The sequence below is a fragment of the Propithecus coquereli genome, unplaced genomic scaffold (genome assembly GCF_000956105.1).
Source record: "Propithecus coquereli isolate 6110/MARCELLA unplaced genomic scaffold, Pcoq_1.0 Scaffold210, whole genome shotgun sequence".
Classification (NCBI taxonomy): domain Eukaryota; kingdom Metazoa; phylum Chordata; class Mammalia; order Primates; family Indriidae; genus Propithecus; species Propithecus coquereli.
Genome location: NW_012146079.1, coordinates 1939340 through 1965317, shown reverse-complemented (window position 1 = coordinate 1965317; position 25978 = coordinate 1939340). Strand labels below are relative to the sequence as shown.

The 25978-nt window shown below is 41.6% G+C and overlaps 1 protein-coding gene across 3 annotated transcripts in view; it reads left to right on the top strand.

The window, feature by feature from the left end:
* The window catches only part of PLD5 (phospholipase D family, member 5), a 296287-nt gene that overhangs the window by 54457 nt on the left and 215852 nt on the right, over positions 1–25978 (top strand). For 2 of the 3 annotated variants that reach the window (XM_012644362.1, XM_012644363.1), the window contains exon 1: positions 4644–5173. The exons of the other annotated variant lie outside the window; for it this stretch is intronic. In XM_012644362.1, coding sequence (XP_012499816.1) covers positions 5171–5173 — 3 coding nt within the window. In that variant the 5' untranslated portion in view covers positions 4644–5170. Of the gene's footprint in view, positions 1–4643; positions 5174–25978 lie in introns of those variants that run through there. 3 annotated transcript variants of the gene reach the window in all.

Sequence of the window (25978 nt, the reverse complement as noted above, 5' to 3'; positions counted from 1 at the left end):
AGGGTAAATTGCGATGGTCTGCAAAGATTCAGATCTCCAGTGAGTTCTGTCTGTGATTCAGGATTGGCTCGGAAACAGACTCCATGCTTCGTGCTAGATATTTCAGACGCTGCAACACACTCTAATATGTGATTGCTGCTTCCCTATCTAAGGGCACAGACATTTCACTGCTCCTTCCTTAATTTCCTTCTTATTGCAGCCACTTCTCAGGGTTAGAGACTGTATTGTGTGCTTTCATGTCTCATATATCACACTATAATTGAAATTAATGTAAATATTTTACTGCCAAAGTATGTTTTCCCCTGGATCTCTTGTCGTATATGCAAATGCTTGACAATCTTGGGGTGGTTTTAAAAAGTGATGGTTTCTTTTTCTCGGTGCTGTGACCTAATTTTTTCTCTGCCAACATACATTTAAGTCTACAGAAACAGAAATATTTGAAACATTATTAGAAACCGAAAGGCATCCTCACATGCTTTGTAATTGTTAGACTGAGTAGGTTTGCCTGAGATTAAATTAAAGTACCATGTTGGCTGTGTGGCTCTTTCAAAGGGACTCTGTAATCACTGGTCCATGTGAGCTCTCGTAGCCCTGCCACCCAATTTGGGTGCAACTGTAGGGCTGGGAAGGGATGGGTGAGGCTAAACATATCCAGTGGCAGAGAAAAATACATGGGCAATACAGGAAAATGGGATTTGGGGTTAAAACTGAAGATGGGATAAATGGAAAGATAAGCAGTTCTTAACACTTTTCTTTTTCGTGCTGAGGGAGGGCGGTGGACAGGTGTCGTGTTGCTGCTATGAGATGACTCGGAGTCTACTTTTCTTCACTTCCTCTAGAATCTTGTCCACAGGGGAGCCTTGGATTGTGGTAGCAGGGTATGGATCTCACTGTGGTCATAGGGAGCTTCCTATCTCTATTGACAACCTTTTTGGAATGCCAAATAAATTTTTCATTAATGTAGAACCAATATTTGAAAATATTGAATAGGTGAATAAGGAGCAGGGTGTGGGGGGAGATAATAATGTCTTGTTGGGCTTCTCAAATACGTTTAAAATATCTCTTAAAGGTGCAATAAAGATTTTGTTAAAAAAGATAAAGTGGATTTGCTTATAAGAAAACACTAAATGAAATAGGTACTACTTATATACATTTTGTCTTAGTCCACTCAGGCTGCTATAACAAAAATACCATGAACTGTGTAGCTTATAAACAACAGAAACTTACTTCTCACAGTTCTGGAGGCTGAGGTCAAGGCACTCACTGGCAGATCCAACGTCTGGCGAGGGCCCACTTTCTGATTCATAGATGGTGCCTTCTCCCTGTGTCCTCATACGGCAGAAGGGGCAAACAAGCTCCGTCGGGCCATTTTATGAGGGCACTAATCCCATTCATGAGGGCTACACCCTTGTGACTTGATCAACTCCTAAAGAGCCCACCTCCTAATACCATCACGTTGTGGGTTAGGTTTCAACATGTGAATTTTGAGGGGGACACAAGCATTCAGACGACAGTACATTTGTAAAAGGATTTCTTTTTCCTTTCACCCTTCCAAGTTCCGAGGGATTGGAACAGCTCTTCACTGGGTCCTTTGCTCCCTTGGTCTCAGACTTTTCACTGCTGTACCTGGATATTCTACCTATTAAGGGTATGTGAGAGGATGGGGCCTGGGCGGGGGTGCTATAAAGAGGAAGAGACTGGCTTTTTGGATGTCCACATTTTTTTTTGCTTGTTTTGAGACAGGATCTTGCTGTGTCACCCAGGCTAGAGTGCAGTGGTGTGATCATAGCTCACTGCAACTCAAACTCCTGAGCTCAAGCAATTCTTTCTTTTGCCTAAGTCTCCCGAGTAGCTGGGACTGACTACAGGCATGTGCCCCAGTGGCTAATTTTTCTATCTTTTGTAGAGATAGGGTCTCGCTCTTGCTCAGGCTGGTCTCAAACTCCTGGCCTTAAGTGATCGATCCTCCTGCTTCAGCTTCCCAAAGTGCTAGGATTACAGAAGTGAGCTACTGCATCTGACCTGGATGTCCACGTTTTTTTAATGAAAATACACAAACTACTGTTTTATAGAAAATTCGAAATTATTATCTCCTTTCATTCTCCAGAAATTCCAGAATAACTTTCTTGCTGATGGTGCATGGGGCTTGGTGTCAATGAGGTAGCTGTGATTCAGTGTATTCTGACAAAATCAAGCTGAGAAGTCTAATAATTTCGATTAACACAAGTGTTCAAGCAATTTTTCACATCAATAGAATCGTGTTTCAGTCAACAGGCAGATGGTTATTCAGAAATCCTTCTTCCTAGTCCCTTGTTGTTTCTACTGGGTTAACTTATTTGCAGAAAAAAAGTCCATTTTTCTTGGGGAAAAAATGCCAATGCACTGTATGAGCATTTCTCATTGTGGAAAAAGCACTGATGCTAAATCTCTTAGTCTGTGCAGGCGTCTGACATAGACATAAGGATGTGCACACTGATGATTAATGCACCCCCAGCCTTTGGCTTGCATTCAGTCCTTTTGGGAGGATCAGGAGAGATGACACAGACACTGAGAACTGAGCAGGAGCCCCTACGGGGGCAAGCTATAAAAACCATTCCTGGAGGAGACCTGGGAACACAGTGATTTGAGGGCACTGCAAAGAGTTCTTTGTGACTAAAGTATAAGGTATGAACTAGTAGGGACGTGGTGGGGGAGGAAATTTTAAGGAGCTCCTTCATGGAGAACCTTAAATGCTACGGTGAGTAGTCTTAGTTTATCTTACAGTCAGTAGGATACCATTCAGGAATTTTTTTTTTTTTGAGACAAAGTCTCACTCTGTTGCCCTGGCTAGAGTGAGTGCCGTGGCGTTAGCCTAGCTCACAGCAACCTCAAACTCCTGGGCTCAAGTGATCCTACTGCCTCAGCCTCCCAAGCAGCTGGGACTACAGACGCACACGGCAATGCCTTGCTTTTTTTTTTTTTTTTTTTTTTTTGGTAGAAACGGGGTCTCGCTCTTGCTCAGGCTGGTCTCGAACTCCTGAGCTCAAACAATCCACCTGCCTCGGCCTCCCACAGTGCTGGGATTACAGGCGTGAGCCACCGTGCCCGGCCCCATTCAGGAATTTTATACAGGAATAATATGTTGATGATCTGGCTAGATGGTACGATATTAAAACCAGTGGCACCCAAGAAGTATCAGAAGACAGTGTATGATTCAGCGTTAAATGGTTGAGTGCCATTCATAGAGCGGAGAAATTGCTATGGTTGAAGCCACCAGGGATGTCTTCCCAAGTATAAAGGAATAAAGTTGCACCTTGAAGAACAGGTAGAAGAAAAGGGAGACACATCACTGATGCTGTAGTAGGGGATTTCCATTGTTCACAAAGATAAAGGCTAGTGGAAAAACACGTGTAATGCTTTAGTCCTGGTCACGTTGCAATAGATGTTGCCACCTCATTCCATAAGAGGAGGAGTGTAACTGGGTACGGTCTAAGGAACAGTTGAAGCAGTGTGGCTGAGTGCCCTAGAGAAAGGACCTAGGGATAGGATTATGAGCTGAGACCCCCCCCCCCATTAGGCAATGTTGTCTCATCCCAGCTTGGGGACAAGTGTCTGACACTCCAGAGCTCCAGAGCAGTCCTTAAATGGATTATATGAATTCAGTAACCATCTAGAACCTACTATATGCAAGCATTGAGCTACATCCAGATGTCTCACCTGGGCACCTGATTTTCCTGCCCCGTCAGCCTCTGTGTTCTAAACAGCCGTTGCCTTCAGGGAGTGAAAACATGAGTCGTTTTCGTGGACTCTGTTGATGCACAGCTATTTCTTGTTGCCATCGAGACTGGTAAGTGCCATGGACTCTTCTAAGAAATCAAAACCCTTGGCCATCAGCATGCATTGTACTCCTGGGGATGAATTTGCTCTGGAAGAGGTATTTAGCTTCTCTGGAAGTTATTCCTGCCCTTTCTAGGCCGAATCATATGAGGAGACATGAACTTTTCCTTTCTGATACTGGGAAAAAGCAATCCTGAAACGAACTCAACCCAAGCCCAAACACATCAGGCTCCAAGCAAAAGGAATGTCACCGATCTGTGGGACTCTGCCAACATTCGTGACAATTTTGGGAAATTAATTAACCCAGCTAGTAAATATCCTACAATGGATACAATGGAATAGATGCTGTCTTGGGGATATGGGAGTGAATAAAATAAACATAGTACCTAACCTCCTGAAATTTACATGTGAGGGAGGAAAGGCAGGTAAACAATTTGACAATGGATAGATGTTTTTGCTTATGTGTACTATTATTCTGAAGAATCCTGGCCTGAGCTTTGGATGAGGTCCAGCCACTGTAGTGTGCTAGTTGTGTGATTGAATCCTTCACAAGTTTTAGGGGATAAAATGTGGCCACAGCATAGGAAAAGCAAAGAGCCCAGTAGTTTAATATGATTGAGCAGCACAGGCTAGATTTAAAGCGTCTTAGAAGATAGGGTCCCTGCATTTGAAGAACTTGGAGTTTATTCTTCACGATAAGGCTGTGCTGCCTAGAGGACATTGATGAGAGGAGAGAACTTTTCTTTCCACCTGTTCAGATCTGATAGTGTTACACTGCATGATTCAGGCTGGACTTTACAAACACCCTCCGATGACCGAGCTGCTGTAACCATGGAGTGCTTGGCAGCGTTGTCCCTCTTCCTTCATCTCTATCTAGGCAGCATTCTCCTCTTCTCTCACTGGAATAGCAGCTGTTTCTGCCCAGGCTGGAGGTGTGTGGACACGGGCACAGTGCCTGCCGTCCCCTGGGTTAGTTTGAGATCTTGCTATGATTTCATTCCACCAGCAATACCACTCATCTCCGTTCAAAAGGAAAAGAGAGAGAAACATAATTGAATGTAGCAGTCCTTGGTGTTTGCTAAAATGCTAAATGAGGGGCCTCTGTTTTTAAGAGCACATTCTAGGGGAAATTCTGAAATTGCAAGCTGCAGCCCTTTCTCTTCGTGCTTGGTTTGGCTGATTTCCAAAGCATCGAGGCCGGCAGTTGAGGGACTGAAATATAATCGGTGGTGATACGTTTGTGCCACATGAAACACTCTCTGCTTCCAAAGGCTCCAGTGGCTGAGGGAGGCAGCACATCAGCAACAGCTCCTGGCTGCTGGACTCCGCAGGGAGGGAAGGAAGATTGGTCGCAATGGTAAGAAACTCTGGAGTTTTCTACGGACCTAGTTTGTTACCTGGGAAAGAATACTTAGCATCTGCTGGTGAAAATGGCTGTTGGTAGCTTGAGACTGAAACAGTCACTTGAGCTCTGGGGCACTGTCAATTTTTAACTAGAAGGGCAAGAACACCCTTGCCACGAGAGCACGGATTTTTGAAAAACGATTCCTTGCATGTCAGGGGTAATGGTGCCTCGTAATTAATAAGGACCATTTGCTGGGCTCTGCCAGGGAACAGCAGTCCCACGGTGACCTCCAATGTAAAACTCTGATTAATGCAGTCTCTGAAGTGCGCTCTTTCCTCTGAAAGTAATTGTTATTTCCACGAGGCTTCTTCAAAGAAATAATTGCCTGTTTTCTCGATATTTTCATGTCGGGGTACAAACCCATTCATACTAAAGCAGCTTTCTTTTCTGATTAATGAATCGTCACAGTTCTGTGAGCTTCACTGTTTACTGGAGGCATTAAGCATTATTAGAGCAAACTTCTAAGTGATTTTTTTTCTTCTAAAACTATTGTATGCAGGCAGTGATAACAGGACCCCGTATTTTAAAAGAAAGTATTATGTGACTTTGGAGGAAGTTTGTTTGATTCGCTCCAGTAAAGCAAACGTTAGCAGGGTGAGGTGAGCCTTACTGTAAACACGAGGTCTTTAGGATTCACCGTGGAAATGGCAACGTGCTCACCCCCTGGTCTCTGCTCTCTGGGAGCCTCTTCACATGCCTCCTCAATCACCTGGGACACAGGGGAGGAAACCATAAAGACACTAAATGTTTTCTTGAAAGAATTAAGGGGTGAAGGACGTCTGGTAATAATAAGATTACATTACATTGAGAAGAAAATAAAACCTATTACTGTATAGAGAGGACACCTGAAATGTACTTATTTGTCTGCACAGCTGATGTGTGGGAAATGATTTTTCTGTTTATTATCCAGAGGAATGAAGACAGTGGTGGTGAAGGCAGGGTGGGAATTTTGGGGAATGACTCTTCCTTTCCAACAACTCAGAAAGGGGACAGTTGGAAACCAAACTTATGAGAATATTTCATTTCATTCCCTGCTTTCACTGTCTATCCCTAGATCACTCATAAGCAAACAGACCATAGAAGTAAAGCTGCAAAGACAAGGGTCAGATTCTTCCCTCTGTAGCTGCCATCTGGTACCATTTATCATCTCATCCATTTTAGCAGCTCTTCTTACCTGTCGAGAAGTCACAATTTTAAAGACTCACTTATTTAATATTTCTCCCTAAACAGCATATTCAGTGTGAGAGTTAAATGGGATTCTTAGTGCTTTGGAATGTTTTGCCTGAATTCTTGAGGTATAATCATGCTTTTCTTCTCTTCATTAGCCTGAGAACATTCCTTTAAGGATTAAAAAGGACAAGACTGAAATGCAGATAGAGTCACCTGACAGCACACTTTGAGCATGGGTATAAAATAAGCATAGTGACAGTCTCATACAGCATTCGGGGAGAAAATAAGAGCAGGTCAGGGGCTGAGATCATTTAAATGCAACCATAGTACAACCTGATGTAAGTATATAGACTTGTAGAGAGAATGAACTTTCCTCTGGAGTTGGGGGAGGGTTACAGTCACCAAGAGTGACTGTAAGCTGTTTGCATCCAAGCAATCCTCTATATATTTGGTTTATTGCTATTTAGAGGGTTGGAAAAAATTACCCAATTGTACGTTAAAATAAAAGATTCGGTCGAAATGAGCTCTTCTTAATGGCAGATGCGAAAATGGTAGCAGTTTTATAGGAAAGATAGCCGAACCAGCTAGCTTTTGCCAAGGGAACCATATTTCACTTTTCATTTTAGGGAGAACTGTGTAAGAGAGCATTGATTGGGAAGGGGAGTGAATCTATAGATTAGATTTTCATTAAGTCCCTTCCATGATGAAAAGGAAATCAGTTATGGTTCTCATCAACCAAGAAAAAAGACACTTGCTGTGCTTAAAACACTCTCCTTGACCTCATTAGATCAGGAGCATGTCAGGGCTTGCTGGAACTTATATCAAATAGGCCAGCCCCGCTTGGGCTCTGGCCTCTGATGACTTCTTTTTGTTTATTTGCAAAAATGTAAAGGAAATGTATACAGTTAAATCCGTACTATGCAATTGCAAACAATTTTAAGTTATTTCAAAGTTAGGAAAATGCATGGAAGTTCTCAAATAATATTTTATAAATATTGAAAACATAATGTGCTGCATGCTAAGTGTTTTAAATCCTTTAGTCATCCTTATTCTTCCTCTTAAGTAGATATTTTAAAATTAACATTCTGTTGTATTGCGGTAAGACATACAGACATTAAGTGCACTCTGAAGAGCACACAGCTAGTCAGGGGTAGTGCCAGGGTAGGAACAAAGGCAGACTGGCCGCGGGGCCCTCAGTCCTCACCATCTCATCACACAGCCTGTTGAGCTAGAGAGGAAGGGAGCCAGGCTGAGGTGATCACCTGGTAGTACGTTACACAGACCTTCGATGACCCAGTCTCAAAACTTCAACTAATCTTCGACATTTCTCTTTTCCTCTGTTCTTCCTTCCCGATGCCACCTGTTTCAGTTTCCTGTCATTTGGATAGCACCATCATTCATGCCTTTTGCCCCCACTCTGGTCAATCTTCCTTAAATAGTCCTCTAACTGGTAGACAGTCTAGTGTTATGGAAAGAGGATTTAAAGTTACTCAGACAGGCAGTTAAATTTTTATGTTACCTCTTACTAGTTGTGTGATTTTGGACAGTATTTTTGTTTTAAATCTTTAATTCTTAGCTTTCTTGTCTGAAAAATGAGAATAATGATTCTAACCTCCATTGGGTCACTGTGAGTATTACATTCCTATGTTTGTGTAAAATAGGATGTTTAATGAGGCTGGAGACCATGGCAGGGAGATGAATTAGAAAGCAGCTTTTGAAATTATCTAGGTATAAGATGGTATGGATTTAAATTAGGGTGGTAGAGAGAAAATGAGAAAGAAATCAAAACAGGAGATGATGTGAAGGAAAATTCACCTGCACTGACCACCGATTGGAGGTGAAATGTGAAAGAAAAAAGCAAAGACCCTGGCATTTGAAGAAAGTAGCCCAAGAAAGGTAAATAAAAATCCCCTCATTGTGTTACCAATGACCCTCAGTTATTGTAATCTCCCAGGATAGAGATCAAGAGAGATCATCTGACATAGCAATAAAGAGAAAAGGTTTATTTAGCTTGTGCACAAGGGAGTCAGCACCGAGAAAGGAAAAGTTTGGGCTGCTCCCCGAGGATAATGTTGGAATTGGTTTTATTAATTGGCTTCTCTAAAGGGAAGGGTTATTATGTCCAAGCATGTATTAGGGGGGTGGTTCCCAGCACCTGCACAGTAGCTTTACATACTTCTTCATGCATTGTATATGGCATTAGCATTTTAAATCTCCACCCCTGGGTGTGATTTTTATTAATTAATTTATTTATTTAGAGACAGAGTCTCACTCTTTTGTCTCGGGTAGAGTGCAGTGGCATCATCGTAGCTCACTGCGACCTCAAACTCCTGGGCTCAAGCGATCCTCCTTCCTCAGCCTCCTGGGGACTATGGACCCCACCACCAAGCCCAGCTAATTTTTTTCTATAGACAGGATCTCTTGCTTATGCTGGTCTGGAACTTCTGACCTCAAGGCCATCCTCTTGCCTCGGCCTCGCAGAGTGCTAGGATTACAGGCATGAGCCACCACGCCCTGCCTGACTTTTACTATTAAAATGAAGAAAAAGTTACTATAAACTGGAGCTTACGCCTAACTGTGCCTGTGGGGGCTCTGGGAAAGTCCTTAGCCCTCTGATGCAGTAACTTATGGTTAACAGGTTTTTGGTCTCTTGCTTCTAGGTGGCTAGAAATTCAGTGATCTCAGCTTGAATAAGGGGCTGTAGATAAGCCTCAACTTGAGCAAGGGGCCTCTTCCCGGCCCCCCTGCCTCCCCAACCACATCAAAACAGGAAACCAACCAGTCTGCCTGTCTCAATTGTAATTATTACCTCACCCGGTGTGGTGCCTGTCATAGTCTGTTCAGGCTGCTCTGACAAAATACCTCAGATTGGGTAATTTATAAATAACAGAAATTTATTTCTTATAGTTCTAGAGGCTGGGAAGTCCAAGATCAAGGCTCTGGAAGATTTGGTGTCTGGTGAAGGCTACTCTCTGCTGTACAGGTGGTGCCTTCTTGCTGTGTCCTCACGCGGTGGAAGGGTCTAGCTCACTTTCTGGGATCTCCTTTATGAGGACACCGATCCCATTCATGAGGAAAGAGCCCTCGGGACCTCGTCACCTCCCCAAAGCCCAATCTTCTAATACTATCACACTGGGGATTACGGTTCAATGTATCAGTTTTTTTGGAAACATTCAGACCATAGCAGTGCTTTATACATAGAAGGTTTTGTGTGTTGTTGAATGAATAAATAAAGTCATAAGTTAAGGAAGAAAAAGTCTGAGAGTCTGTATAGCATATATATGTTATGTGTATATATTATATATTGGAGTTTCGTTACAAGCTATTGGACTCATCTCATATAGTTATATATGTATGACATGTATTTTATAATATGTATTATGATACATCACACACACACACACACATATATATATAACTATATAAGAGATGAGTCCTATGGCCTGCTACCCAAAGTCTAATGAGGTCTTTAGAAGTGCATGACAATGTAGTGTGTCCTGGGAGGAATATATTTGCTCACAAAATGACGTGGCCTTTGATTATGTTCTTGAGGAGCAGAAGGTGGATCGAGAAGATCAGAGGAGATTCTGTGAATCTATATTCATATGTTCACAGGTTTTAGAAGTTTGAAGGTATTATTTAGAAGGCAAATTAGATATAGCTATAAATTACTAATAACTGCAGTGCTATTTTCTTGATAATTGATAACCTGTGGCCACATTGCTAAGACGAATAAAAAGGTGTGTAGGAGAACAAGTGAATATAACAGGCTTCTCTCCTCCCTACCCACTGTTAAAATGAAGCACATATAATAAAGGTTTGAATGATTTTATTAATAGGATGGATCCAAGATACTGATTGTTGGAAAAAGGGATATTGTGGTGACAAGTTTTAAGGAACTGAATGTGTTGGCCAGCTTTGAGTTTCTCCTTGAAGAAGGTGTCAAGAGCATTAAAAAATTATAAATTGCACATATCAACAATATAATGAAGATGAATAGTCTCTCATTCATTTTTCTGTGGTCTTCTGGGAAGGAATTACTTCTGATGGGCTAAAGCAGTGGTCCCCAAACTTTTTGGCACCAGGGACCAGTTTCATGTAAGAGTAGAAGACAGTTTTTCCATGGACTAAGGAGGCGGGATGGTTTCAGGATGATTCTAGTGCATTACATTTGTTGTACACTTTATTTCGATTATTATTACATTGTAATATATAATTAAATCATTATAAAGCTCACCATAATGCAGAATTGGGGGGGCGCTGGGCTTGTTTTCCTGCAACTAGACGGTCCCATCTGGGGGTGACGGGAGACAGTGACACCCAAAGTGTGTTACTCATGTCCAGCCTACTCCATAATCTCATTTTGGTTTCTGTCACTGCAGAAAACCTGCTTCACAAAGATAGGATGTTGGAAATGGAAGTAGGCTTTTCAGTGCTTTTGTGGCAATCTCAGGATATTCACCTTGACTTTAATCCTGAACGTATGGAGATTTGAAGTTGTTTCAAACATACTTTTAAGGCTGCTGTTGTTTGCGATCTCAAGCAGTTGATCCTCTTCTAGCACCAACAAAGTCAATTCACCTGGCTTATTCAAAAATTGGTTTCAGATCCAATCCTTTCCAGTTCGGGGGTCTTTTGTGGTTGAGAAGTAATGCTCAAACTCTTTTGAAAGCTGAGATAGGGGATCATGCACCAGCTGAGAGAAAGAAGGCCCTGCCTGGCTCAGTCTCTTTCAAAATCTCTGCTAATGTTTGAAACATGTCAAAAATCCCAACGTTCACTCGTTGCCCCGTAATTCCAGTTTGGCTTCGAATGCAGCCACTTTATCTGTCGACTTGAACACAGTTGTTGTTCTCCCCTGAAGTGACAGATTGAGTTCGTTGAGCAGGTTGAATATGTCACACAAGTGAGCAAGTTTTGCGACCTATTCTGTGTCACTGACGTGCTGCCAGTGGTGACTGCTTTTCTAAAAGAAATCTCTGGAGCTGCTCTTGTAACTTGAAAACTCTGGCCGGTGATCTACCTTTAGAAAGCCATCTCACTTCTGTATGTAAGAGAAGACATGTGTGTTCTGCATCCATCTCCTCCCAGAGCTGGGCAAACAGATGTGAGTTAAGGGCATGTACTTTAATGTGGTTGACATCCTGAAAAATGTTGTTAAGTTCAGGTGACATTTTTCAGCTAGCCAGCGTCTCTCTATGGACAACACAGTGTGTAGACTCACATTCAGAAGCGACCTCCTTGACCCAAGTATTGAAACCAGAAAGCCATTGTCATGGTGGCCACTCCATCCGTGCATATATGGGCACCAAATGACCAGTTCAATTTTCCTGATTTGTAATCATTCAAAGACTTAAATAGTTCTGCAGCTGTGGTGTTGGTTGGCAACAAAAGTGCATGTAACATATCCTCATGCACATCCTCCTGAAAAATATATCACAGAAAAACAAGTATTGTTCCCTCGTTGTCAACATTGGTAGACTTGTCAACCTGGATTGCATACCATGGTGACTCATTAATATCCTCTCGTATAGTTGTGCCTCAACATCTTCTGCTATTTCATCAATTCATCTAGTTATGATGCTAGCTGAAAGAGGAACATGTGCCACCTTTTGAACTGCAGCCTCTCCTGAAAGTTCACGGCAAATGTCCTCAGCAGCAGGCAGGATCAACCCTTCACCAATGGTGAAGGGCTTCTTAGCTTTTAGCAGTGCGGTTGGCCACTAAGAATGATGATGTCAGTGCAGATATATTTGATGAAGTGGTGGCCTTCAATAATTGCTTCTGTTGTTCATGTTTACGTCTTTTTCTTTTGAAAAATTTGAAAGGCTTGTCTTTTAATGCAGAGTGCTTGGTCTCTATGTGACAAAGCAGTTTTGAAGGTTTCATGGCTTTGTTGGGTAACCGGCTGCCACATATTACACAAAGCAGCCTTGGAGAATGTGAATCACCTGTTGCAATGAACCTGTAATTTAAGTAGGACTCAGTATTTTCTTTTAAATGTAGCTTTCTTTTTGTTGTCAGTCTTAAGAGTCTTCTGCTATCTTATCATTGGGTCTTTCCCCTTTTCAAAGAAGCTCTTCAGTGATGTTTGTGTTTTATTTATTTTTGCTAGGGTTAGCTTGTGGGCTTACCAAAACTGTGACTGAGACAAGTGTGCAGTGCGGGAAAGAGGTGCAGATGGAAGCGGTAAATAAAACAATGGGTGGGCCATGTGCAGGGCAAAGTAAGAGTCGAATTCTGACTTAAAGCCTGACGCCGGGTGCAGCTGTACCATTGAAGTACATTAGCTACCTTGCCACTGTAAAGCCTGCCACCAGATGCAGCTTGTCACTTACCACTCACTGATAGGGTTTTGGTATGAGTCTGCAAGCAATTGATTTATTATGGTCTCTGAGCAGTCAAACCTCTCCTAATGATAATCTGTACTTGCAGCCGCTCCCCAGCACTAGCATCACTGCCTCAGCTCCACCTCAGATCATCAGGCATTAGATTCTCATAAGGAGCACACAACCTAGATCCCTCACATGCGCAGTTTACAGTGGGGTTCGTGCTTCTATGAGAATCTAATGCCACCACTTATCTGACAGGAGGAGGAGCTCAAGCAGTGATGTGAGCGATGGGGAATGGCTGTAAATACAGATGAAGCTTCGCTAGCTTGCCTGCTGCTCAACTCCTGCTCTCTGGCCTGGTTCCTGACAGACCATGGACAGGTACTTGTCTGTAGCCCGGGGCTTGGGGGCTACAGGGCAAAAGGAAGTACAAAGCTAAAAACAAAGAAACATGAGTTTGTTCAAATTTTCATCCTGTTGGTCTGTCTCATGGATATGGATGATTTACGATGTATGCTGCCCAGATCCCATTAGGTGAGAAGACACAAGAGCAACTATATATGGGATGTTGGAAAAGTATCATTGAAATCGTTGCTGACTATGCCTAATGTTGATTGTAAAATCAGTGTGATAGGTGGAAGACCTAGAAGAAAGAAACTAATTAGCTGGGTGGCCTAGAAATTAAATAGGTTCAAGATGGAGGAAGTCTCTGGAGAGATGCTCAAAGAATTGCAAGAGAAGTGGTACAATTCATGTTGGTGGCCTTGACTGTAACTTTAAATGCCTTCCTGTGAATGTGGACACAGGAATAACATCAAAACTTCCTTAGGTACTGTAGGCTGAGCTTATGATACTAGTCCAAGTTCACTTTTTCTTCCCTTGCATTTTCTTGCTCTGACACTTCTCATTCAACTGCACTTGCAGGCTCCTATTAGTGTTTGTACCTCGTCTGACTTCCTGTCTTACTCTTTGGATTTATCAACCCAGTAGGCAGAAAATCTTCCCAATTTACATCGCAGATCCCTAAGGACTCAGCTTCCAGTATCTGCTTCTTGGTTCTCTGAAGTGCCCAGACTCCCTGAAACCCATCACCCTGAGTCAGCTACCTTGATGTGGCCCCATCTTGGAAGGGAGAGCAAACCTATTTGGAGAATTTTGATGTTTGGATTCTGAAATTCACTGGGTTTGGATCATAGCTTGTGTTGCAAAAGTACTGAATTAATTTCCTCATTTATTTCATTACTATGCTTATTTTGGTTTCAGTAATGAATTCTAAATGTAATAAAACATGTACAAAGGCATTTTAAGAGATGGAAAAAAATCTTTGATAGGATAAAAGGGGAGAAATTACACCCATATATACTTAAATCTCCATTTTTTTTTCTTGAAACAGGGTCTCACTCTGTTACCAGGCTAGAGTGCAATGGTATCATCATAGCTCTCTGCAACCTCAAATTCCTGGGCTCAAACCATCCTTCTGCCTCAGCCTTCTGAGTAGCTGAGACTACAGGCACATGCCACCACACCTGGCTAATTTTTCTATTTTTTTGTAGAAATGGGGTCTCACTTTTGCTCATGCTGGTCTCAAACTCCTGAGCTCGAAGCGATCTTCCTGTGTTGGCCTCCCAGAGTGCTAGGATTACAGGTGTGAGCCACCACACCCAGTCTTAAATCTCACTTTTTAAGTCAGATTAATATTAATAACTTCTGCTTTATCCGTTTGGTTTTAAAGTTTCTGACAGATGCTATGGCTAGTTAATCAGTTCATAGAAAGCAGGGCTCATCAGCTTAGCTGTTTTGTCTTATCAAAGGCTGACTATATTGCAATATGTCGCTACACCTATGACTTTCCCAACTTTTATTCATTTGGCATGGATTCTTTTCAAAACTGTGTTTATAACTTAGCTTTAATACTATTGAAAAAAACAAATACCCATTTATCCAATCTAGGACTTAGAAGAATTGCCTATTAAATTCATGTGAAAGTGCATTAACAAATGGACGAATTTTTTTTTTTTTTTTTTTGAGACAGAGTCTCACTGTGTTGCCCCAGCTAGAGTGCTGTGGCATCATCCTAGCTCACAGCAACCTCAAACTCCTGGGCTCAAGCGATCCTCCTGCCTCAGCCTCCCGAGTAGCTGGGACTACAAGCATGCGCCACCATACCCGACTAATTTTTTAATTTCTTTCTATTTTTAGTAGAGACGGGGTCTCGCTCTTGCTCAGGATGGTCTCAAACTCCTGAGCTCAAACAATCCGCCCGCCTTGGCCTCCCAGAGAGCTAGGATTACAGGCGTGAGCCACTGCGCCCAGCCGGACGAATATTTTTAAGATACTGAAAACTACTGTACAATAATGGACTTCACTGGTCCTAGGATTATATATGTTTCCTCTCTCTGCCCCTCTTCTTTATTTGTTTGTAGCATTGATTTACATAATCAGAGGTTTTTAAGTTAAGAACTTTTAAAGATTACATAAAAACTGAAAAAGAGCACAAATCATAAATGTGCACATTTTTGCAAAATGAACACAGTCTTGTAATTAGCACCCAGCTCAAAGAATAGAAATCACTGGCTCCTCGAAGCCATCATGTGGTATTTTATGATCCTGATTTATAACCCCTAAATTGAGATCTACTTATTTTTAAGCTATGAATGCCCTTCTTCATTTCTGTTTTTAAAAAGAAGCAAGTAATCCTATTTATGTAAAATTACATCAGTGGCTCATTACACATGGATACAGATATGGAGGTGTGTGCTCAGCACACTACCAGCAGTGGAATCTGGGAGATGTTTTAGAACTTTCTTCTTGGTTTGTTTTTTCCTTATTGAAACAATGTTCTCTCGGATAATCAGTACATGCCATTTACAAAAAACATAAGCAATTTTTTAAAGAAACTATGATGCTTTAGCGTGAGCCTTTGGAATGTTTTATGATGGGGATTGGCCAGGGCATCTTTCAAATCACCTGGAGACTGAGTCTGTGCCTTTACACGCTTTGTGCCCGTAGCAGGGAAGAGTTCTGTGGTCCCATCAAAGGCTCTCTAAATTGTCAGCGGGAGGTGGCAGGCAGAGTGCCTCACTCTTGCTTTATACGTAAGCTTAAGGTTGAGCTACTGGAAGAACAGGAAATGTTCTTTATAAATAGAGATAAATCATAATAGCAAAGATTAATAATATCTCACAAGTTAATATTCGGTATATCTTTTTGAGGAATAAGTTTAATCAGAAATAATCTAATAACCTTTCCAGAATTTTGCTATTGAGATATAACTGATGCTTCAACTTTGGCAGAGACTTGGTTATAAAGAGTTGCCAACTCCACTTGTGAGCTCCCTTGGGCCCTGGCAGAAGGTGGGGTCCCCTGCCTGGGATAGCCAGTCATGTCCCCTGGGAAAAGTGGGCTTGCCTGGCTCATTTTTCCTCAAGGCTTTCTGTTACTATTACTTTCAAATGTGTCAGGGTGATATACCCTTATACACTCTGAAGTCAGGAATATAAATTCTTATTTTATTTTAAGGGAAGATGGAAATGAGCTGATAACTCTAAATCTAAAGGTAGCCTGACATATAACTGAGAAAATTTAGTAAGACAAGCTTATAGAAAACCAAATTAATTTTTTAAAATATAGCTTGTTTTCTTCTTGTTACAAAAGAAACACATGGTAATTGCAAAAGATTCATAACATGCAAAAGGAAAAGAAGAAAGTGAGATAATTCGGGGCCAATAACTGCTTTTTTTTTTAATATATATAATTTTAGCCTTTTTCTTATATATACATATATATATATATATATGCACACACATATACACACACCACACGCACCATTTTTACTAATTGCGGTAGGTTGTCTTTCTTCAATTATATGAAGAATTTTGCTTCATAGTACTTGTCACTTTTAATTTATGTATCTATTTGTATTATTATTTCATTAATGTCTATATCCCCCAGAGACTCAACTCCCATGGGTAAGAACCACGTTTCCTATCGTAATCCTGATGGTTAGAACAATGCATAGCATGTTAAATATTTGTTGAAACAACAAAAAAAGAATATTATACATACTTTTTATTCCTGATTTTTTATATAATTTATTCTAGCTATCATTCCATATCAATAAATATAGCTGTACATCATTTTAATAGACATGGATGTTTTTCCAATTTTCCTGCAAAATCATTATTTATCACAATGCTGAAGGAGCATCTTTGTATACACAATTTTAAGAAATTGCCTGATCTAGTTCTTTTGGTATTTTATTCATACAACCTCAAGGGGGTAAATGACCTAACTTAGAAGGTCTGAGGTGGAGGAATGGATAAAGCAGTGGGAGCAGGCAGAGAGGGGGAGGGAGCAATGAGAGTCTCAGAAAGAACATAATGCTCTGTGTGCAGTGTGCCAATTGCGTTAGTCTGTGAGCTGAGAGGGGGGCTGGGAAGTTGAGGAAAAGAGGCATGTGGATGAATCTAGCAAGGTAGTATCTCACATTCCTTGCAGGTAAAACATCTGTGGTTCTGAAGCCAGATCAGTTTGAGGGGCAAGGAATCCCTATCCAGCTTTTCTCTCCATGTGGTCCAGTTGGCCCTTATCATTGGTGAAATGTATAGACTTTGATAAAGGCTTCTCATCTGTACCTGATCAGGTTTACAAGACAATCAGCCACATGTGAATAAGCTCACTCTTTTTTTTTTTTTTTTTTGAGACAGAGTCTTGCTGTGTCACCCGGGCTAGAGTGCAGTGGCGTCATCATAGCACACAGCAACCTCAAACTCCTGGGCTCAAGCGATCCTCATGCCTCAGCCTCCTGAGTAGCTGGGACTACAGGAGCAGGTCACCACAGCTGGCTAATTTTTCTAATTTTTGTAGAGATGGGGTCTCACTCTTGCTCAGGCTGGTCTCGAATTCCTGGGCTCAAGCGATCCTCCCATGTTGCTAGGATTATAGGCGTTAGCCTCTGTGCCGGGGCCCAGCGCTTACTCTTCAATCATTTCACATCAAGCACTGATGATTTCAGAACAGTACTCAGCTGCCCCGCCCAATGTGCTAAGGTGTCATGCCAACCCACCCACTCAGAACAACAGCGTTGGCTGGTCCCAATTAATTCTTGTAATCAGTAACCAACTTTCAGGCTTCTAGATGCTTGGCAAAACCAAATTTCATTCCCTTCCACCAGGGTGACTCAAAAATCATGCTACTGCCTAAAAATGGATGAATAAAAATATCTACTTTAAAAAAATAAAAATACTTTTTTTTATTTCAATGGGTTTATTAGGCACAAATGTATTTTGTTACATGCATGAATTGTATAATTCTGAAGTCAGTGCTGTTAGTGTAATCATCAAAAGAATAGTGTACATTGTACCTGATAGGCAATTTTTTATCTCTCACCCTCCCATTTAGTTTCCAGTATCTGTTGCCCCACTTTATGACCGTATATACCCATTGTTTAGCTCCCATTTGTAAGTAAGGGCATGTGGTATTTGTTTTTCCATTTCCGAGATACTTCACTTAGGACAATGGTCTCCAGTTCCATCCAAGTTGCTACAAAAGACATTATTTCATTCCTTTTACAGCTGAGTAGTAAATTTCCACTCATCAGTTGATGCGCACTTAGATTGATTCCATATCTTTGCAATTGTGAATTGTGCTGCAATAAACATTGGATGCAGGTGTCTTTTTGAAATAATGATCTCTTTTGTCTGGGTGGATACACGGTAGTGGGATTGTTGGATAGAATGGTGTGTCTACTTTTAGTTCTTTGAGGAATCTCCATACTGTTTTCCATAGAGGCTGTACTAATTTACATTCCCACCAATAGTCTATAAGCTTTCCTTTTCACCACATCCGTGCCAATTCTATTGTTTTTTGACTTATTAATAATGACCATTCTGATAGGGGTAAGGTGGTATCTCATTGTGGTTTTAATTTGCATTTCCTTGATGATTAGTGATGTTGAGCATTTTTTCTTATGTTTGTTGGCTATTTGTATATCTTCACTTAAAAAAATCTGTTCATGTCTTTTGCCCACATTTTTGATAGGGTTATCCAGCAAGAAGAAAACAAAACAAAAAATATTTAAAGGCACCTTTCAAATAATTGGGGCTTTTCTAGTTAATCTCAGATTGAACTATATCCTGGAACTACTTTTTCTTGCCAGTGTCTTAGAACAAGATCTCCATTTAGGGCCTGTTCTAAGTGTTGAGTATTTCCAGTCATTAGTCACAATAATATTTAAAGGATTAAAGGACAAAAACACCCAATACTGGGCTTAGCAGCCAGGAGGTATTTAGGACCTAACTGTGATTTAGAGTCTCCCAAACTGAACCTTGGTCAATGGAGAACTTTCAGCTGATTGTGGCTTAAACTATTCCTGTTTTTCCTCTTAATACTTGTGGAGCGGGAGGACTTTGTTTTGTTTTTTTCTCAAACATTTATTTAGCACGTATTGCAGGCATGGCCTTTATTCTAGGGAAGTGGAGTTGGAGAAAAAGTTCCCAATTTCATGTAGTCTGCAATCTAGAGGCAAACAAGACAAATGGTTTTGTTAATACCTGAATTGGATGGCCGGATGGGGCAGCCGTTTCTACAGAAAGAGGCATCATATCTCAACTGCGAGAGGAAAAGTCTGCCTACCTGCCTGCCTTCCTTCCTCACTTTTATCTGTTCTTCAACAGATGTTTACGGACTGCTTGCTGCTCAACAGACCCTATACGCTTCTCTTTTTCTTGGACACATGACTAATCTGCATTTCCCTGCTTTCCCAGCCATTACCTGTGGTCAGTGCCTGAGACTGGGCCAACTGCACGTGGGCAGAAGTGATACGGCTACTCCCGTGCATTGCCTCCGTGACTTGTCCCATTCTGCCGGCTGAATGCTAACGGCCAGGGTTATTTGGAAGCCACACGTCGAAGGTTGGCAAAGACACCCTCTGCCTCAGTCTCTGAGTGACCTTGTGGAGCAAAGCCCCCTTACGCTCTCCATATGCAACTAACCTGGACCCCACATGAGGAAGAAATAAACTTTGATTGTATTTGACCCATTCTACATTTTCGTCTATTTGTTAGAGCAGTGAGCTACCCCAATTGTATCAAATTTCTACTAGGCTTTAGGCACTAGGCCAGGTGGTGGACATACAGTGGTAACCAAGGAAGATAACTACTTAGCTTCTAATGAGGGAGATAAGCAAGAAACATGTAAACAAACCAGAAATGTACATATTGTGATAAGTGCTATGAAGGAAATTAACAGGGTGATGGGGGGTCAGGTTGGGGAGCGGTGGCTGGCTGTAAACTGGACTTTGAATGACATGTAGGTCTTAACTCCTGAGTAGGGATTGTTGGTTCAGTTCTGAAAGTAGGAAAATAACTATCAATTTGAGGATGTAGGAAGGTCACAGAAGCCGAGGACGGCACCCCAGGCCCCCTTCTAAACCTATTCTGGAACACTGCTTCTGTGAGTGGTAATAAATTTCCAAGAAAATTCTGAAAGGTTCCGAAGGTCATGTTGTTCTGATTAGTTAAAGACTATGAGATACAGAAACATACTCAAGGTGACTTAAATTAAAGATAATTTTATTATAAGCAACCATAATAATCTTTTTATTAAAAAGATTTCTTCTGTAAAATTTGGATCTAGTCAAAAGGCCACACTCAATGCATAAGACTGTCCCTTACTGGACACTCTCCCAAATGGCAGCCTGACCTCAATGACTGGAGTATCTGCATCCCGATTCCGACTTCCTAGGAGTGAGCAGCAGAAGGGACGCCCCCATCCCTTCTCTCTGTGTGGGCCCTGATGCAATGGGCCGTGCCCCGGAGGGCACAGGTGGCCCAACCCCACTCCACATAGGCCATGCGAAGGGTGTCTGAGAATGGACAGCGTCAGCACAGACACAGAGTAATGTATGCGTGCCCCCCCCACCAGCGTTTACACGTGCCCTCCTTCCAGGCACGCTGTTCTGAAGATACTCTCTCAGCCTAATCTTACTAGCACTTGAACAGCCATAAATGCTGTCACACCCTCCCTGACTAGAGATTACCCCATGTGGAGCAGATATACCTAGTATATCCAGAGGAGAATTTGGGGACTTTTAATAAGATCCTTGTTAGTATCAGGTGCCATAACGAAGGAGACCTATGAGAGCTCAAAACTCTTGCAACTCTCTTCAGTGTTCTGTTCCCAGTGGAATAAATGATAGCTCAGACTCCCCTAAGGTGGAACAGAAGGGGGGAGGGAGAAGAAAGTGCAATTTTAAAATGAAGGAAGGAGGCAATACCCCTCCATGAGAGTACCGTTCGTTGGCCAACGAGTGCAGAGCTGTGCAGTGTGAGAGCATGGACCCCAGATTTGAATCCCAGCTCTGCTAATTGCTTTGTATGTGACCTTGGGCAAGTTACTTAACTTCTCAGTGCCTCTGTCTCTTCCTAATTCTAGCCAAGGGAGACATGGGAATTCAGTGAGTTAATATTTATGAAATACGTAGAAGATTTATGAAGCTGACACATAGAAAGTACTTCCATAGATGTTTGTAAACTAACTACACTCTTACAGAGCAGAGAGAGGAGGGTAAGTGATGAGGATGAATCAATCACAGGGTGTTAATTTCGAGTCACTTCCTTGGCCAGAGGGGGGCCATGGCCATAAAATCGTAACTGCTCCCACTTTTGCCTGCTAGGGAGATTATGCCAAGAGATTGTCTCCAGCGTCCTTCTTTGCCATCTCTGAGAGGGGCACAGGAAGGCTTCCCCGTGCATGGTTATGCCCGAGGTCATTATTTATTCTCAGGCCCAAAAAGCGAGGACCCTGAACCTTTGTGTGGTAGAATAAAAAATTTTAGAAAGCCCTAAAACTCTTGGGAATTCCTGAGTGATAGGAGTGTCTTTGTTATTCATAATAAGCCCCTTTCTTCCATTCCTGAGTTTATGAGGTGACTCAAAGCTGCATCCCTAGATACCTTAGGATGAGGGCCAATCCCAGGAAGACTAAGCGTTAGATTACATACAGGGTTCAGACTTCCCCGTCTCACCCCCACCACGCCTGGGAAGGAGAGGGGGCTGGAGATTGAGTTCAGCTACCAATGGCCAGTCATGTCATCATTTATGTCTATGTAATGAAGCTTTGATTAAAAAACAACTCTGAAACAAGGCTAAAACTCTGAAACAAGGCTAAGGGAGCTTCCAGGTTGGTGTACGCATGGGTGTGCTGGGAAGGTGGCCTGCGTAGAGAGGGCATGGAAGCTGTCCATGACCCCCTCCTTACACCTTGCCCTATCATCTCTTTCATTTGGCTGTCCCTGAGTTGTATCCTTTATGATAAAACTGTAATTCTAAGTATGGTGCTTTCTTGAGTTCTATGAGTCATTGTAGAGAATTATTGACACCTGACGGGTGGGGGAATCGTGGAACCCCTGATTGATAGTTGTCAGAGCAGACATGCCGGTAGTCTGGGGACCACATTTAAGGCAGGCATCTACGCAGTGGGGTGGGGGCGATCTTGTGGGACTGCCTCCTTAACCTGTGGGGTCTGCCCTAACTCTGGGTCGTGAGTGTCAGAATTGAATTGAATTGTAGGACACCCAGGTAGCATTGGAGAATTAGTGTTGGAATGATGTATGTGAATTGTTGGAAAATGACACGACATATTGTTTGAAGCAAGCCAAGAATTTGTCTGCAGACTTGGATGTGATGTCTGATGTCCTGAAGGTCACCTGGTAGACTCTCAGGAGAGGCATGCGTGGGACATGCAAATATCATACCGTATCCACCCTAATGAATGTAGATTTAACATGTGTGTGATTTGTGCCATCACTGATCTTCCTCCAGCCCCAACTAACTGTGCTGTCTTTAAGCGCAGAATTTTGAAACAGTAAAGATTTTGGAGCTCATCTGGTACCTCTCTTTCACGAGGACACTTGGATCCCAGAAGGTCAAGTGACTACTCTGAGGTCACTTATAACTTTCCAGCAAAGTGGCTCAATTTTTGGGACTCCTAGTTTGGAAACCCTAAGACCTCATTCTCTCTTGCTTTGTCCAACCATATGTTGTCTAGTGGTTTAACTTCATAATCCAAAGAGGCTTCTCTTTGTTCTTTTAAATTTCTAGACTAATTTTTAGAAAATTTCTTAGAATAATTAAATGTAATAAAAATATTTGACCATGTGGTGATGGGCAAAATGTGGTGCAACCTCCTGATGGTCCAAATTATAAGAAATATTTTTTTTAAGGCTGGCACAGTGGCTCACGCCTATAATCCTCGCACTCTGGGAGGCTGAGGCAGGAGGATCCCTTGAGGCTAGGAGTTCAAGACCAGCCTTGGCAATATAGTGAGATCCTGTCTCTACAAAATATATAAAATTTAGCTGGGCATGGTGGCACATGCCTGTAGTCCCAGCTACTAGGGAAACTGAGGCAAGAGGATTGCTTGAGCCCAGGAGTTTGAAGTTGCTGTGAGCTATGATGACACCACTGTGCTCTAGCTCAGGCAACAGGCGAGACACTATCTCATAAACAAACAAACAAACAAATAAACCCTCCCCACATACAAAGAAAAAGAAAATATTTTTTTCAAAAGCTGAACATTAAGGCATTGACAAGACACATTGCCAAAATAGGACTTAAAACAAATGACACGTGAGCTTTTACCCAAATCCCCAACCCTCCAAGGTGCACATGTTTTAAAAAAGTAGGTCAATAAACATAAAATCTCTTTATAATCAGCTTGCAATTTATAGGCTGATTATCCTCTGTTTACTTTATTGTCTGTTTTCTTTTGGATAAAAGGCTTTTCGTGTTTGTGAACTTGAGCTATTGTCTTTAATAATTAACATGGCTTTTACAACAAAAAAAAATTCACCTTTTTTTCTTGAAAAGGTGAATCCTTAGAACAATTACACATTAAAACAGTTGCTAATGTTTTAGGTCACAAAACCTAAACTATGAACTACCTGACCCTTTACAGAAAACCTTTGCCAATCCCTATTTTATAACACTGAGACAATTAATAGTATCTAAAATTAAAATGTGTGGCTAAAACAAACAAACAAACAAAAACCAGTTGCTAACGGAGATCTTACTATGAAATGACCCCAGCAGTTAGACATTTATAACCTGTACGTGGGCTCTGGAAGCAGTAAATGGAAATTGCAATTCTGGATGGGTCTTTGAACAGGACAAAAAGGATGACATGATTGTCTGTGTTTCTAAGCAGGATGAAAGCCATTCAGACGATTACAGGATGGAAAATAAGACCTAAGAAAGAAACTTTAAAAGTAAATAGAATTGCTTTACTTAGAGAATGGAAGTTCACAGAGCAATGTAGTATGTGTTTGATTGTCTGAAGTGTTGTTACAGCATCAACAAGCTTCCATCACTACTGTGAACAGAAATAGCAGGTGAGGTTTTAACTGCGTTGGGGATTTGTGTAAGACACAAGGGTACTTTTCTGATGGGGAAGGCTATTAGATACTCTAATGGGTTTGGAAAGTTGTCAGTCAATAACGTTTTTTGAGAGTCCACTGTGTGCAGATCATTGCACGTGTTCATGGAGTTTTTTTTTTTTTTCATCTTCTCTACTTCTTCTTAAAGATAGATGACAGCCTTACCTTTCTGGGTTAGTTTCCATGAGGTTCTACTTAAGGCATAGGAGTAGTGATGGATCATTTACTTAAAGTAACCTCAATCTTATGCTTCACATGTCAAAGGTAGAATAGCACTAAAAGCCAATAAGTCGATTCTCGTTATTTGCAGCAGTTATGTTCTACAAAGTCACTGTGAACACTGAATTTGTGAATATGACCCATTACTCCTATAAAAAATACGGGGTTAGGTTTTCTGCAAGCCTCTGGTCATAGCATTTTCTTCAACCAATCAATATATAACCTTGTTTTATGTGTGTTTCGTTTAAAGACACCTTTTAATATATATTATTGATTCATTAATACTGAACCACAAAGCTGGGTGTGGGGGCTTGTGTCTGTAATCCTAGCTCTTTGGGAGGCCAAGGTGGGAGGATCTCTTGAGGCCAGGAATTAGTTTGAGAATTGCCTGGGCAACATAGTGAGACCTCATCTCTACAAAAAATGAAAACAATTATTTGGGTGTGATGATGTGTGCCTTGTAATCCCAGCTACTTGGGAGGCTGAGGCAGGAGGATCACTTGAACCCAGGAGTTTGCGGTTGCAGTGAGCTATGATGACACCACTGCACTCTTGTCTGGGTGACAGAGCAAGACCCTGTCTCTAAAAAAAAAAAAGAATAAGAAAAAAAACTGAACCACAGCCATCAGTGCTATGACTCATGCCTGATCAAAGGTTATTTAACACACGTCTAACACACTTTTTCTCCATAAGACACATCACAGCTTCTTGCATTTAGGAAGACAAGAGACCACTTTAACACTACACTTGGAGGCCATCTTACACAGCAAAATCACCACAAAAAGCATAAAAATGCTGAAAAAAAAAAAAAACACATGGCACTGAATAGATCACAAAAAGCATACTTCTTTATAGCATGAGAGCTGAAAGAATAAGGCACAGTGTCACCTTGTTCACCCTCAGCTGGGAACATGTGCTTTGGGGACTCAAATTTTTCACTACTCTGCACATGACTGTGAATGACCATCGAAGCCCTGCAAGTATTCATTTTAGGGTAACCAATAAATTTTAGCAAGTGGGCAAATCTGCACATATGAAATCTATGAGGATCAACTGTACTGTGTTCAGACTTTTTGTCAAAGCAATTATCTTTCATTAATAATGTTCAATATTAATTTCAATTTCATATAAAAAGTTTCTTATTGTGCATCTGTTTAAAAAGAGCAAGGAAAGTCTGAATAGACCACATGTAACATATTTACAATGAATACATATCTCAGAACACCATCTATATGATGACAACCCCGACATCTGTATCCCCCTCCCCCGCCACTTCACTTCCTACAGCTGCTTGGCATTTCCACTTGGAGGTCTGATCGGTGTATCTGATCTGCCATGTCTAAAATCAATATCTTGATCACCTATCTGTCCTTTCCCAGCCTTGCTTTTCCCATTTCAGTCAATGGCAAATCCATCTTTTCAGTCTAGAAATCCAAATCTTCCTTGGATTTTCTGTTCTTTACCATTCTCCACACACAGTCCAACTGCAACTATTGACAGTGCCACATTCTGGGGCTATCCAGAAACTGACCACCATCCAGCACCCCACTGCTACCACCCTGGCTTGTGCCAGCATCACCTTTTGCCTGGACTATTGTAGCA